This window comes from Gorilla gorilla, chromosome 9 (assembly GCF_029281585.2).
Source record: "Gorilla gorilla gorilla isolate KB3781 chromosome 9, NHGRI_mGorGor1-v2.1_pri, whole genome shotgun sequence".
NCBI lineage: Eukaryota > Metazoa > Chordata > Mammalia > Primates > Hominidae > Gorilla > Gorilla gorilla.
Window position 1 is genome coordinate 15,876,989 of NC_073233.2, and position 14,895 is coordinate 15,891,883.

At 42.1% G+C, this 14,895-nt stretch overlaps 1 protein-coding gene across 7 annotated transcripts in view; it reads left to right on the forward strand.

Moving 5' to 3' along the window:
- Positions 1 to 14,895, forward strand: part of ZNF143 (zinc finger protein 143) — a 63,089-nt gene that overhangs the window by 31,005 nt on the left and 17,189 nt on the right. For all 7 annotated transcript variants that reach the window (XM_055355421.2, XM_055355422.2, XM_031007699.2 and 4 more), the window contains 3 exons: positions 1,267 to 1,392; positions 4,693 to 4,872; positions 12,161 to 12,388. In XM_055355421.2, coding sequence (XP_055211396.2) covers positions 1,267 to 1,392; positions 4,693 to 4,872; positions 12,161 to 12,388 — 534 coding nt within the window. The remainder of the gene's footprint in view (positions 1 to 1,266; positions 1,393 to 4,692; positions 4,873 to 12,160; positions 12,389 to 14,895) is intronic.

Genomic DNA, 14,895 nt, shown 5'->3' on the forward strand with positions numbered 1-14,895 from the left:
CCAATTAGGGGTCAAGTAGAGACAGGCTAGTGGAAGGAACTGATCCCTTGGCTGTGTCTGAATCTGCAGAAGCACATGATCAGTTTTTCAGTCTCTCTCATAACTGCCTTTCGTCCTGCTTGCTCCAGACCCCTCTCTGTTCTTTTCTCCACTGACCTGTCTCTGCCTGCTGTGTTTTCTTTTTCTTTTTCTTTCTTTTTTTTGAGACAGTTTCACTCTGTCACTCAGGTTTGGGTGCAGTGGCAGGATCTTGGCTCACTGCAACCTCTGCCTCCCAGGTTCAAGCAATTCTAGTGCCTCAGCCTCCCGAGTAGCTGGGATTACAGGCGCTCGCCACCATGCCCGGCTCATATTTTGTATTTTTAGTAGAGATGAGGTTTCGCTATGTTGGCCAGGCTGGTCTCAAACTCCTGGTCTCAAGTAATCCGTCCGCCTCGGCCTCCCAAAATGCTGGGATTACAGGCGTGAGCCACTGCACCTGGCCTGCCTGCTGTGTTTGATACTTTTCACTCCTCCACATTCTGTTTATTTTAGCGGGAAAATAAAAGCCAAGCTTTAAAGGCTGTCATAGACTCTAACATCAGGACAGGCCTTAGCAATGGGATGAGGCCTTTGCATCCAGCAGGGCTGGGACTGGCACCGGCACCAGGCCTGCTGACTTCCATTCTTCATTCCATGTCTTGATTCCACTTTGAGCTCTTGGGGTATGAGAACAGCTGATAAAACTGAGGCACTTTAGAAAAGAAACACACAACCTCTTTTAGACAGAAATGAAACTATTGAATTTTCAGCATGGCAGTCCTGAGCTATGATACTTTTGTACATTTTTTTGTTTGTTTTTGAGAGGAATCTCACTCTGTTGCCCAGCCTGGAGTGTAGTGACGTGATCTCGGCTCCCTGCAACCTCTGCTTCTGGGTTCAAGCGATTCTCCTGTCTCAGCCTCCTGAGTAGCTGGGACTACAGGCATGCATCACCACACCCGGATAATTTTTTGTATTTTTAGTAGAGATGGGATTTTACCATGTTGGCCAGGCTGAGCTCGAACTCCTGACTTCGGGTGATCCGCCCGCCTTGGCCTTCCAAAGTGCTGGGGGTACAGGCGTGAGCCACCGTGCCTGGCCCTTTTGTACATTTTAAGTAGTTACTCTGTGTATTTGCCTGATATTTTATACTTGGTATTGACTATATTTTTCAGTAGCTTAATCTCAGTGTGCATGATGAGAGCAGTATTGTGTAATTAAATTTCTTTTAATTTTTTCTTAAAGGTTATGGATTAAAAAGTCACGTCAGAACTCATACAGGAGAAAAGCCATATCGGTGTTCAGAAGATAATTGTACTAAATCTTTCAAAACTTCAGGAGATCTACAGAAACACATCAGAACTCATACAGGTACTAGTGGAAACAGAGTGTCAAAATCTTTTTTTTTTTTTTTTTTTTTTTTTTTTGAGGCAGAGTCTCGCTCTGTCGCCCAGGCTGGAGTGCAGTGGTGCAATCTTGCCTCACTGCAAGCTCCGCCTCCCGGGTTCACACCATTCTCCTGCCTCAGCTTCCCGAGTAGCTGGGACTACAGGCACCCACCACCACGCCCGGCTAATTTTTTGTATTTTTAGTAGAGATGGGGTTTCACTGTGTTAGCCAGGATGGTCTCGATCTCCTGACCTCGTGATCCGCCCACCTCTGCCTCCCAAAGTGCTGGGATTACAGGCGTTGAGTCACCGCGCCCGGCCTAGGCCAAGTTAATCTGCAGGGACGGGACTTGAGGAAGGAGTCTCTGGTAGAGTTTCAGGAAGTCAATATCAAGGGCTTTTCTTAAAACCCTGAAATTCCCCATATGACTTGCTGTATGTGCATGTCTGCTGCTTTTCAGGGTGAGGGCTCATAGCTCTGTTAGATTCTTAGAAGGGTCCATGTCCCAGAAAAGATTAACAGTGGCCCTAGACCACGAGCTCTCTCAGGTTTTAGTTGTCTGGGCAACAAGTTTATTTACCTAGGATTACACATCTAATTAGTAGCCGAGCTGAGACAGAACCTAAGGCACTCAGTTGTTTCTCCTGCATTAAGTAGCTGCTAAAGAAAGTGTCTGAACCCCAACAGGCCCACAGCAAGAAAGATTCATTACTTTTTGTGATCATTTCTCCTTCTCTTTAAAATTTATCTTCTTTTCCTAAATAGTACGTTATTCTTATCTCCCCGACCATCTCCTCTCCTCCTTATATTTGATTACTTGTGGAGTTGGTATTAATAAGATAAATATTTGCTTTGGATTGGAGCTACAAAAAAGTTCAGCAGCTGTTGATAAGAGATGCTATTATAAGCTGTTGACTAAATAATACAGCATTAAGATAATTTAGTTTGGGATTTTAGTATAGATGTTTTAAACGTGGTATGATAACTGTGTCCCCATGTATGGAAATATCTGAAATAGTTTAGCTAATTTCCTTGTAGGATTCTTGCAGCTGTTAATGTTTAACCTGCAGCTTAACTATGACCCCAGATTGGCTTTACTTTACAACATTGAGGAACAGAGCTGTAGGTCTCTACTTCCATCTCATTCATGCACTTTTTATTTATTGTATCAGAGGCGAGTATTTCCAAGCTCCCATAAATTCTACTTGAATTTGGAAATAAAACCAACTTGTTATATAAAAGCTATATCAAACCAATAATTAGTTTTATAAATATTGATTAAAAAACATCAGAATTGTGATTTATTTCATAGTATTCATTTGTCAAACCACATGTTCATATAACAGCTTTAAAATCATGATATTTTCATTGGTATAGTGTGGGATTGAGTAAGGGACATAGGGACTTCTATAACAAATACAGAAGATTACAGTGCAAAAACAAAGCAGGATGTTACAGAATCAGAGTAGTAATACAGTGAAAATTATCCTAGAACAGTTGATTCCTATCATAGCATGTCAGAGCTGGGAAGACTTTAGAGGTCATCTAGATCCAAGAGAAAAGACTTGCCCAAGATAAACTCTTTTGTTCTCCTTAGGCTGACATAATGAATAAAACTTACTAAAGATAGGATCAAAGATTCCTGCTCCTTTTAAAACGATTTCATACTTAAGGGGAGAAATCTTTCGGAACGGTTTCCACCAATAGAGAAATCATAATTTCATTTGACCAAAAGAAAAACAACAAACTAGCCAGGCGTGGTGGCATGTGCCTGTGGTCGCAGCTACCCGGGAGGCTGAGGTGTGAGGATTGCTTGAGGGCAGGAGTTCGAGGCTGCAGTGTGCAACCATCGTGCCTGTGAAGAGCCACTGCATTCCAGCCTGAGCAACATAGTGAGACTCATCTCTTAAAAAATTTAACAAACTTACTATATATAGATAAATATCTGTATCTGTCTGCATAAAGAGAGATTTTTTTCCCCTTCCCCAGAAATTGTTTGCCTAATTTGAGCTCATCCTAGAAAAGGGTACATGAGAATCAAAAGCAAAGGCTACTTCTTGCTTGACAGTTTAAAGGCCTTTCGTATTCCAAGATTGTATAAAGCAAATATGAAGGAAAGAAACATAATTGGTAAAGCAGATTTTTTTTTTTTTGAGACAGTGTCTCACTTCGGTGCCCAGGCTGGTGTGCGGTGGCACAGTCACAGCTCACTACAGCCTTGACTTCCCGTGCTCATGTGATCCCCCCATCTCACCCTCCCGAGTAGCTGGGACTTACCAGTGTGCACCACTACACCCAGCTAATTTTTTGTATTTTTTTTGTAGAGACGGGGTTTCGCCGTGTTGCCCAGGCTGGTCTGGAACTCCTGAGCTCAAGTGATCCGCCTGCCTTAGCCTCTCAAAGTGCTGGGATTACAGGCATGTGCTACTGTGCCTGGCCAGACTTTTTATAAGCTTAGATTACGAGGGTAGTAGTAGTATGTCCAGCAGGTGTTTTTGACATACTTGCTAGGCACTAGATTTTCTTTTTTTTTTTTTGGTTCAATAACACAAGTATGTATTGAACACCTACTATTTCCCGACACAGTTAATATTAGGCATTATCTTGCTGAACATTAGTTAAAACACCATTTTTTTTTCTCTTGAGATGGAGTCTCGCTCTGTCGTCGAGGCTGGAGTGCAATGGTGCAATCTCGGCTCTCTGCAACCTCCGCCTCTTGAGTTCAAGCGATTCTCCCGCCTCAGCCTCTCGAGTAGCTGGGATTACAGGCGCCCGGCACCACGCCCAGCTAATTTTTTGTATTTTTAATAGAGAAAGGGTTTCACCATGTTGGCCAGGCTGGTCAAAACACCATATTTTTAAAAAGCAAAAATCATTTTCCTGCAAGATATTGTAGAATAAATCAAGTAGGATACAAGCTTTTAGGGAATTCTGGGTTTGTTCCAATTTAATTCATGTTCCTGACTGTACTTTTCTTTTATATTTCTTATGTTTTTCTCTCTGCTTTTGTCAGCTCATTTTTTGCCTACCTGGATGATTCCATCTTGGAGAGCTATGTAATCAGTGATTAGTTTTGAATACCATTCCCAGTTTCTTATGTAGATTTAAGTTTGGAGTGGAAGATGCTGTTTCCCCAACCCCCCCAAAAAAATGCCTGAAAGGGAAGCTCAGCACAAGAAGGCTAGAGTCTTGAGCATAATCCTAGGCAGGATTGAAGGATAAGACATTTTAATCTTCTATATATTTTTGCACCATTTAATGTATTACCCTTTATGTTTGCAGGAGAAAGGCCCTTTAAGTGTCCCTTCGAAGGCTGTGGTCGGTCCTTTACAACATCAAATATCAGAAAAGTGCACGTTAGGACACACACAGGAGAAAGACCTTATTACTGCACAGAGCCAGGATGTGGGAGGGCATTTGCCAGTGCAACAAATTATAAAAACCATGTGAGGATACACACAGGTAACAATCTCTGATCTTTTGGTCTTTTATTTTTCAAGGCTCAGTTTAACTCCTGCCTTTTCCAGAAACCATTTCCAACTAATCTCTTCCCTCATTTCTATCACTTGGCATGGTGGAAAGAGATTAAGCAACTTGAAAAAGTTTCACCTTAACAGTCATACATTCATTTATTCAACAAACAGTTATTGAGTATCTCCTGCCAGGCATCAAACATAGAAAGAGAGATAAGACATTGTCAAGGGCAGGCTACTTGGGAAGAGATAGTAGACATACAGTTGCTGCAGTGTCTCCCATTATATGGACAAGATGCTGTGGGAGCAGAGAGGGGAGCAGTCACTTCTGCAGGAATGGGAGAAGCATTTTGGGAAGGCTTTCTGGGAGAAATTCGGCATACAGACTCAATCCTGAAGTTTGCCACATAAGAGAGAAGGGTATTCCTGGCAGGGGAAATGTCATGGGGAAAGGCACAAAGGTATGAAAAAGCATGATACTCAGTGGTTCCATATGACAGGAGCATTAAGTATATGTAGAAGATTTGTACAAGGTGAGTTCTGAGAGGTAGCCAGAGGCCTTGTGTGTTGTGCTGTCAAAGTTAAGGTACTTCTTAAACTGGACTTTGTGAAGCTTGTGAGGGGGAGGGGTGGTCTATGGATATATTCTTTTTTTTTTTTTTTTTTTTGAGATGGAGTTTCGCTCTTGTTGCCCAGGCTGGAGTGCAATGGCGCGATCTCGGCTCACTGCAACCTCCGCCTCCCAGGTTCAAGCGATTCTCCCGCCTCAGCCTCCCTAGTAACTGGGATTACAGGCATGTGCCACCATGCCCCGTTAATTTTGTATTTTTAGTAGAGACGGGGTTTATCCATGTTGGTCAGGCTAGTCTCAAACTCCCAACCTCAGGTGATCTGCCCGCCTCGGCCTCCCAAAGTGCTGGGAATCCAGGTGTGAGCCACCGCGCCTGGCCATATTCTTTTTTTTTTTTTTTTTTTTGGTAAACTGCTTTATTGAAATATAATTCACATACTATACAATTCATCCATTTAAAGTGTATGGGCCGGGCGTGGTGGCTTACGCCTGTAATCCCAGCACTTTGGGAGGCCGAGGTGAGCGGATCACGAGGTCAGGATATCGAGACCATCCTTGGCTAACATGGTGAAACCCCATGTCTACTAAAAATACAAAAAAATTAGCCGGGCATGGTGGCGGGTGCCTGTAGTCCCAGCTACTCCGGAGGCTGAGGCAGGAGAACAGCATGAACCCGGGAGGCAGAGCTTGCAGTGAGTTGAGATCGCACCACTGCACTCCAGCCTGAGCAAGAGCGAGACTCCATCTCAAAAAAAAAAAAAGTATGTGTTTCAGTGTTTTTTAGTATTTTCACAAGGTTGTGCAACCATCACCACAATTCAATTTTAGAATATTTTCATTTCCCCTGAAAGAAATTCCATACTCAGAAGCAGTCCTTTCCCCACCCCGCCCCCCAGGTGTAAGCAGTCACGAATCTACTTTCTCTTCTATGGGTTTGCCCATTCTGGATATTTTCATACAAATGAAATCATGCAGTATGTGGGGGGTTTTTGTCTGACTTCGTTCTCTTTGCATAATGGAGTGCAGTGGCACGATCTCGGCTCACTGCAAGCTCTGCCTCCTGGGTTCACACCATTCTCCTGCCTCAGCCTCCCAAGTAGCTGGGACTACAGGCGCCTGCCACCATGCCTGGCTAATTTTTTGTATGTTTTAGTAGAGACGGGGTTTCATCGTGTTAGCCAGGATGGTCTCGATCTCCTGACCTCGTGATCCACCTGCCTCGGCCTCCCAAAGTGCTGGGATTACAGACATGAGCCACCGCTCCTAGCCTGCATAATGTTTTTGAAGTTCAGCCATGTTGTAGCAACTTTTAAATTCTTTCCTTTTTCAGTAACTGAATAGTATTTCATTATATGGATATACTACATTTTGTTTATTCACCAGTTGTTTTCACTTCTGGCTATTAAGAATAATAATAGATTACATATGTCATATGTATTCCTTATATGCAATGAGCATTCATGTACAAGTTTTTATGTGGACATGTTTTAATTTCTCTTGGATGTGTACTTAGGAGTGGACTTTCAGGAACTTCCAAACTGTTCTCCCAAGTGGCTGCACCATTTTACAGTCTTAATCAGCAATGGATGAGGATTCCAGTTTCTCCACATCCCAGCTAACAGTTGTTATTATCCCAGCTAACAGTTGTTATTATCCCAGCTAACAGTTGTTATTATCTGTCTTTTTTTATTATAGCCATCTTAGTAGGTGTGAATTGGTATCTCATTCCGACTTCTGATTTGCATTTTTCTGATGGCTAATGATGTGAAGCTTTTTTTTTTTTGAGACGGAGTCACACTCTGTCTCACCCAGGCTGGAGTGTAGTGGTGTGATCTCAGCTGACTGCAGCCTCCGCCTGCCGGGTTCAAGTGATTGATTGATCTTGTTTCAGCCTCCTGAGTAGCTGGGACTACAGGTGTGTGCCACCACACCCAGCTAATTTTTGTATTTTTAGTAGAGACAGAGTTTCACCATGTTGGCCAGGCCAGTCTCAAACTTCTGACTTCAGGTGATTCACCTGCCTTGGCCTCCCAAAGTGGTGGGATCACAGGCATGAGCCACCACGCCTGGCCTTTTTTTTTTTTTTTTTTTTTTGAGACGGAGTCTTGCTGTGTCATTCAGGCTGGAGTGCAGTGGCGCAATCTTGGCCTGCTGCAGCCTCCACCTCCCAGGTTCAAGCAATTCTTCTGCCTCAGCCCCCACAAGTAGCTGGGATTACAGACACCTGCCACCACACCGAGCTAATTTTTGTATTTTTGATAGAGATAGGGTTTCACCATGTTGGCCAGGCTAGTCTCAAACTCCTGACCTTGTGATCCTCCCACCTCAGCCTCCCAAAGTGCTGGGATTACAGGTGTGAGCCACCACACCTGGCCAAAGCATCTTTTTATGTATTTATTAGCCATGTGTATATCTTCTTTGGAGAAATGTCTATTCAAATCCTTTGCCCATTTTTAAAATTGGGTTGTGTCTTTATTACTGAGTTGTATAACTTTAATTCAAGAGACTTGAATCCAAGTCTTTTATTAGATATATGAGTTACAGATATTTTCTTCCATTCTGTGGCTGGTTTTTTTATTCTCTTGATGATATTTGCAGTATAGAAGCTTTTAATTTTAATGCTCCATTTTGTGGATGTATTTTTTGTGGGTGAGAATGGAAAGGCAAATGTGAGCGTAAGGCAGGATATGCATTAGTTTTATAAGAAAAATTTTAATATATTGTTTTATTACTGGTAGTAAGAGTAAACTTGTGTTAATTCAAAATTAAAAGACTTTTTTCCTTTTTTCTTTTTTTTTGAGACAGTGTCTCGCTCTGTCACCCAGGCTGGAGTGCAATGGCGTGATCTCAGCTCACTGCAACCCCCGCCTCCCGGGTTCAAGCGATTCTCCTGCCTCAGCCTCCTGAGTAGCTGGGACTACAGGCACCCACCACCACGCCCAGCTAATTTTTATACTTCTAATGGAGACAGGGTTTCACCATGTTGGCCAGGACAGTCTCAATCTCTTGACCTTGTGATCCACCCGCCTTGGCCTCCCAAAGTGCTGGGATTACAGGTGTGAGCCACCACGCCCAGCCTCTTTTTTTTTTTTAAGATGGAGTCACGCCCTGTCACCCAGGCTGGAGTGCAATGGCACGATCTAGGCTCACTGCAACCTCCGCCTCCTGGGTTCAAGTGATTCTCCTGCCTCAGCCTCCTGAGTAGCTGGGACTACAGGCGCATACCACCACGCCCAGCTAATTTTTGTATTTTTAGTAGAGACAGGGTTTCACCATGTTGGCCAGGATGGTCTCCATCTCCTGATGTTGTGATCCACCCACCTTGGCCTCCGAAAGTGCTAGGATTACAGGCGTGAGCCACCATGCCTGGCCAAAAGACTTTTTTTTTTTTGAGATGGAGTCTCGCTCTGTCGCTCAGGCTGGAGTGCAGTGTCGTGACCTCAGCTCACTGCGACCTCTGCCTCCTGGGTTCAAGTGATTCTCCTGCCTCAACCTCCCGAGTAGCTGGGATTACAGGCTCATGTCACCACGCTGAGCTAATTTTTGTATTTTTAGTAGAGACAGGGTTTCACCATGTTGGCCCAGCTGATCTTGAACTGCTGACCTCAGGTGAGCCACCACACCCAGCCCTGATATGCAATTTTTGTGTGCTATACATAAACATGTACCTACGAATGAGTTCACTTACTGTTAAATAATTATGGCCAGGTGTGGTGGCTCACACCTGTAATCCCAGCACTTGGGGGAGGTCAAGGCGAGCAGATCACTTGAGGTCAGGGTTTCGTGACCAGCCTGGCCAACATGGTGAAACCCTGTCTCTACCAGAAAATACAAAAATTAGGCCTGGTGGTGGGCACCTGTAATCCCAGCTACTTGGGACACTGAGGCAGGAGAGTTGCTTGAACCTGGGAGGTGGAGGTTGTAGTGAGTCAAGATCATGCCACTGCACTCCAGCCTGGGCGACTGAGTGAGACTCCGTATCAAAAAAAAAAAAAAAGGAAAAGACAATTCATCTTTTAAGTGCTTCTTATTAAAATATATGTGCTTAAGTGCCTTTTTGTAATGTTTGGAGAAAATGGCTGGGGCTTTTTGGATGGGCTGGGAAAACATTATTTTTCCCATTTAAATTAATGGAATATAGATAGAGCTTGATGCAGTAGTAGCTCATGCCTGTAATCCCAGCACTTTGGGAAGCCAAGGTGGGTGGATCACTTGAGGTCAGGAGTTCAAAACCAGCCTGGCCAACATGGCGAAACCACTTCTCTACCAAAAAATACAAAAGTTAGCTGGGTGTGGTGGCAGCTGCCTGTAATCCCAGCTACTCAGGAGGCTGAGGCAGGATAATCACTTGAATCCAGGAGGTGGAGGTTGCAGTGAGTCGAGATCACACCATTGCACTCCAGCATGGGTGACAGAGCGAGACTCCGTCTCAAAAAGAAAAGAAAAAAGCAATGGAATACAGACTAATTATCTGAAAGCTAGCCATTCAACACATTTTATGGGCAAATTAGCATTCAATAAGAGAGGTGCCTACATTAAGTTTGGCCATACTGATGTCTTTGGAACATTTAGGTAGAGCAGTGCTCTCAAATGAGTCTGCATATTGGATGTATCTTTTTAAAATAGACTGATTGCCCAGATCCTGTCTGCAAAGATTCTGACATAATTGTACTGGGGTGAGGCCCAGGCATCAGGGTGTGTTAAAAGCTCCCCAGGTCTTTTAGTAGACTGTTTGAGAATAATTGAAGTAGTGAGAGTATGCAGTTATAAATGTTGGTCTGACCTAAGAGGTGGGTCTGGGCTGGAAGAAAAGATTGGCTAATGATCAGGTAACTGCTACAATAACTGGTCACAATATCCAGTAGAGTAAAGATTCAGACCTGTGAAATGCAGTCCTTTTTTCTTTTTTTTTCTTTGCAAGGCTCGTCAGATGACCCAGGTGAGGCTATGTAACTAGCCAGTAAGGAAGCTCAAAAGCGCAATCCAAATCCATTTGCCTCTTGGCTGTGGTTTGGTGCCACCTAGTGGCAGTTTCTGCTCTAGCCTAAATATCAATTGGGCTGATTTTTCCAAGTTGAAATTGGCTGCCCTTTCTCTTGCCCTCACCACATCTCAGCAACCATCCACCAAAATAAGAACATTAACCTGCCTGCTTTGGGAATGGGAACTGGGCAGAGGACAGGAAGCAATCGCCAATTACTTTATGTGTAAGACTTATGTTACGGTACATTAGTGTGGTATCTTATTTTTGGGTGGGTTTACTGTGTTTAGAACCACTGCGAAAGGTGCAGTTACCCAAGGAATGTGTCGAATGAGAATAAACCAGAACATGCATATGTATACACACTTTGATATGTACATTTTAAAAATCTGAGTTCACACCAATACCTCCAATTCCATTTCACCACAGGGTTCTTTTTGTTTTTCTTCCCCCATTCCATATTTGTATTCTCCTTTTTCCACAGCTGGAGCCCTTCCAGCAGCATTTGAAATATTTACTCATTTGCTCAGTCTTTTATTCCATCTAAAATAGTTTCAGAATCCCTTCACCCATACCGCTACGGTAAACAAGCCTACTACAAATGAGCTGAATATTTGTTTGCAATTCTTCCCCTCACTCTCACCACTGAGCCCAAGACTGAGGGCATAAGTCAAATACTGTGTAAATGAGCTACTTTAATTAATTTATTTGTTCCCCCACCCCAGCCCCTTCAGTGTAGTTAAAAGTATTCATTTAAACAATTAGGTTAATTTGTTCCAGTTTGCTTTCAGTTTTGGGTCCCTACACCACCACATGTTAGCACTGTCTAGATATTTTGTGATATTAAGTAATTATTATTAATTTTGTTTACATATTTTTTAAACTGGGACCCATCTTTTAGGTATACAGTCTGAAAGAAAAAGAATGTTACCTGCAACTGTTTCAGAATAATCCTGGTCGGGAAGAAGGGGGAAATGGGTAGTAAATATATGAAACAATATTGGTCATGAATTGATAGTTGAAGCTGGATGATTGGTACATGGGGTACTGTTTCTCTATACTTTTGTGTATATTTGAAATTTTCTGTAGTAAAAAGTTCTAAAAATATATGTACTGCCTATAGTGTTCTCAGGCTGTTTCATGGGACAAAAATTAAAGTATTTACTTTTCAATGTATTGCCTGCTTGCTATTAGTGAATACTCAGTAGCTTTTGATTGGATATAAGAAGTCAGGTTAAGTTAAATGAAACATGTTTGTCCTTTTAGATGTATTGACATATCTAACTAGGTTTAATAGACTTTTAAAGAAAATCCTTTTCTATTATCTTTATAAAATTCTTAGGAAGCTGCATAAGTTACGATAATAGCATTTATTATTAATAGAGTATAACTAACAGTATCTAGATTATCTAATTACGGAAAACAAATTACAGTTTCATTAAAGTTAGAGTTAAACTGGGCAACATCTCCATCCTTTTCTCATTCCTTGAGATTAAGGAGAACCTGGTGTTGATGCATGGAGACAGCACTAAGGATCATACTAGCTTTTGAGTCAAGTCAAAACCATAGTTAGGGAATCTTTTCTTGTGTGCTGCCTCATGGTGGGATGAGGAGGGATTTGGCAATTCTTTATTTTTAGAGGTATTTTACCCCCTGGGGGGGAAGTATGGAATGATTTTGCCTACATATGTAAAAGTTGAACTTTTTTTTGGTGTTGCTCTTTAGGAGAAAAGCCATATGTTTGTACAGTTCCTGGGTGTGACAAAAGGTTTACAGAATATTCCAGTTTGTACAAACATCATGTTGTCCACACTCATTCCAAACCTTACAACTGTAACCACTGTGGGAAGACATACAAGCAGATCTCCACGCTGGCCATGCACAAACGGACAGCCCACAACGACACTGAGCCCATCGAGGAGGAGCAGGAAGCCTTCTTTGAGCCGCCCCCAGGTGAGAGTTTTGTCTACTATATTTTGTTTCTGAGTTTGAGAATCAACAGTTATGAACATAATTTATGATTCATAGCATTTTCTGAAATCATAAGGTGTCATTCGTATAATCACATAAACATAATTTACAGCTGCAGTAAGTGCTATTGAAGAAAAGTCTGTGGTGCTCTGGGATGTATAGAAGGGAATGTTAGTTTGGGAGGTCAAGGAAGGGATTTTTGGAGAGATACAGAGGTTGAATAGGGGTTAACTGGGTGAAGAAGCAGAGGTTGCTGGGAAGTGAAGCAGGAAGCAAAGGCAAGAGAATGTTCCAAATAGAGAGAATGGCACATGCAGAAAGCCAGGAGGCTGGAGAGACCAAAGTAAGTTGGAGATACTGAATGAAGCCTGGCCAGTAGGGCAGTTCTTCCTGGGAAGGTGGTATGAAACAAGGCTGGAGAGCGAGGCAGGGGCAGCCAGACTGTTTGGGTCCATTAAGGATGTTGGTCTTAATCGTAACACTAAAGAAGTACTCCCAAATAACTCTTCATTGATTCAGGTGCTATTAAGTATGTTATTGTAAGAGACAAAATTATTTGTTTCAGTAAACCCTTGGAAAAATATTTTAGAGAATTACATTGAATTATTTCAGGTAAATAAGCATAGGTAAGTAGGTAAAAGGAAGTAGATTTTTCCAAAACACAAAACAAAGCAAGTTGTCTTACAGTTTCATTGAGTACCTCCTAAATGAAGTAAATTTGAAAATTAAGAGAAGACATCTTTTTTCATTTTTAACAACTTACATTGAAGCATTGAAAAACATTTAGGTGGAAAAAGTTTGTTGGAGAATAAGGGAAAGAACAGGTCATCTGCTCAGATGATTCCTTGTAGTCCTGATTTGTCTTTTCAGGTATTTGTTAGGTGGTGGTAGGTTAATAGCAATTCCATCAGTCTTCATGGTGATTATTTTCTAGCCAGAACACTGTAAGTGTGCATGGTTAAATATTATATCAATTGGGGAGATACTGGTCAAAGAGTACAGTTTCAGTTAGGAGGAATAAGTTCTGGAGATCTGCACAGCATGTGACTACAGTTAATAATAATGTACCGTATGTTTGACAATTGCTAAGAGAAAGGAAGTAAATAAGAAGATCCTACAACAACTGCTGAGTCTTTTCAGTTAGAAAGCAGGCTTTAATGATATCAGACTTAAGTTTGCAAGACTCTTTTTCTAAGCTTCCTCAAGTCTCTTCCTTAAATGTTGATATTTCAGGTTATCAGAAGTTCCTATATTCTTTTTTTTTTTTTTTGAGATGGAGTCTCGCTCTGTTGCCCAGGCTGGAGTGCAGTGGTGTGATCTCGGCTCACTGCAAGCTTCACCTCCCGGGTTCATTCCATTCTCCTGCCTCAGCCTCCCGAGTAGCTGGGACTACAGGCGCCCGCCACCATGCCTGGCTAATTTTTTGTATTTTTAATAGAGACGGGGTTTCACCTTGTTAGCCAGCATGGTCTTGATCTCCTGACCTCGTGATCCGCCCACCTCGGCCTCCCAAAGTGCTGGGATTACAGGCGTGAGCCACCGCGCCCAGCCCGGAAGTTCCTATATTCTAGAAAATAGTCTATAATATAATAATATACATTTTATTTAAAAACAAAACTAAACTAAGATTGTTTTTCCAAGAATAGGGATGGATTTCTGTTTTCTCTCACATGATCCACTGGGTTTTGTAACCTGTTGGAATAATGGTATATAAATAGCTGTGGAACAGAACAAAAAGGAATGAAGTAATGTCTGTCATGGAAATTACACGTTGATGACTGTAGCCATATGAGTGCATGGATTAACCACTGACTTGAGAAGTACTCTTAGATTAGCATATTATGTCCTTTGAGGGGGAAACATTTTTTTTTGCTCTCTTCCTGACTTCATGGGAGGTAGAAAGTGATGAAAGACGAGAGGGACCAGGAATCTTCCTGGTTGACAATTATAGTAGTAATGGATTGTTGAAATTGCTGTTTACTTACTGGTTCTTTATGAAATAAAGAAGTGATGGAGGTTCCTTTTATGTCACTAAATTATTAACCATACCTCAGATAATATGCCATACATTGTCTTTACACAGTGAGGTCATTGTGTACTGATGGTTTGCAATCAATCAGTTGTGCTAAAGACCAAGTTTAGTATCAGTGGGTGTGTTTGCAAACCATTCTGGCTTTGTGGTTAATGTTTATGAAAATGAAAATAGTCTTAACCACTTTTAACAGCTTCTTTTTTTTTTTTTTTTTTTTTGAGTCTTAACCACTTTTAACAGCTTCTTTTTTTTTTTTTTTTGAGACGGAGTTTCACCCTTGTTGCCCAGGCTGGAGTGCAATGGTGCCATCTCGGCTCACCACAAGCCCTGCCTCCCGGGTTCAAGTGATTCTCCTGCCTCAGCCTCCCGAGTAGCTGGTATTACAGGCATGCTCCACCAGGCCTGGCTAATTTTGTATTTTTGTTTGTTTGTTTGTTTTTGTTTTTGAGACAGAGTC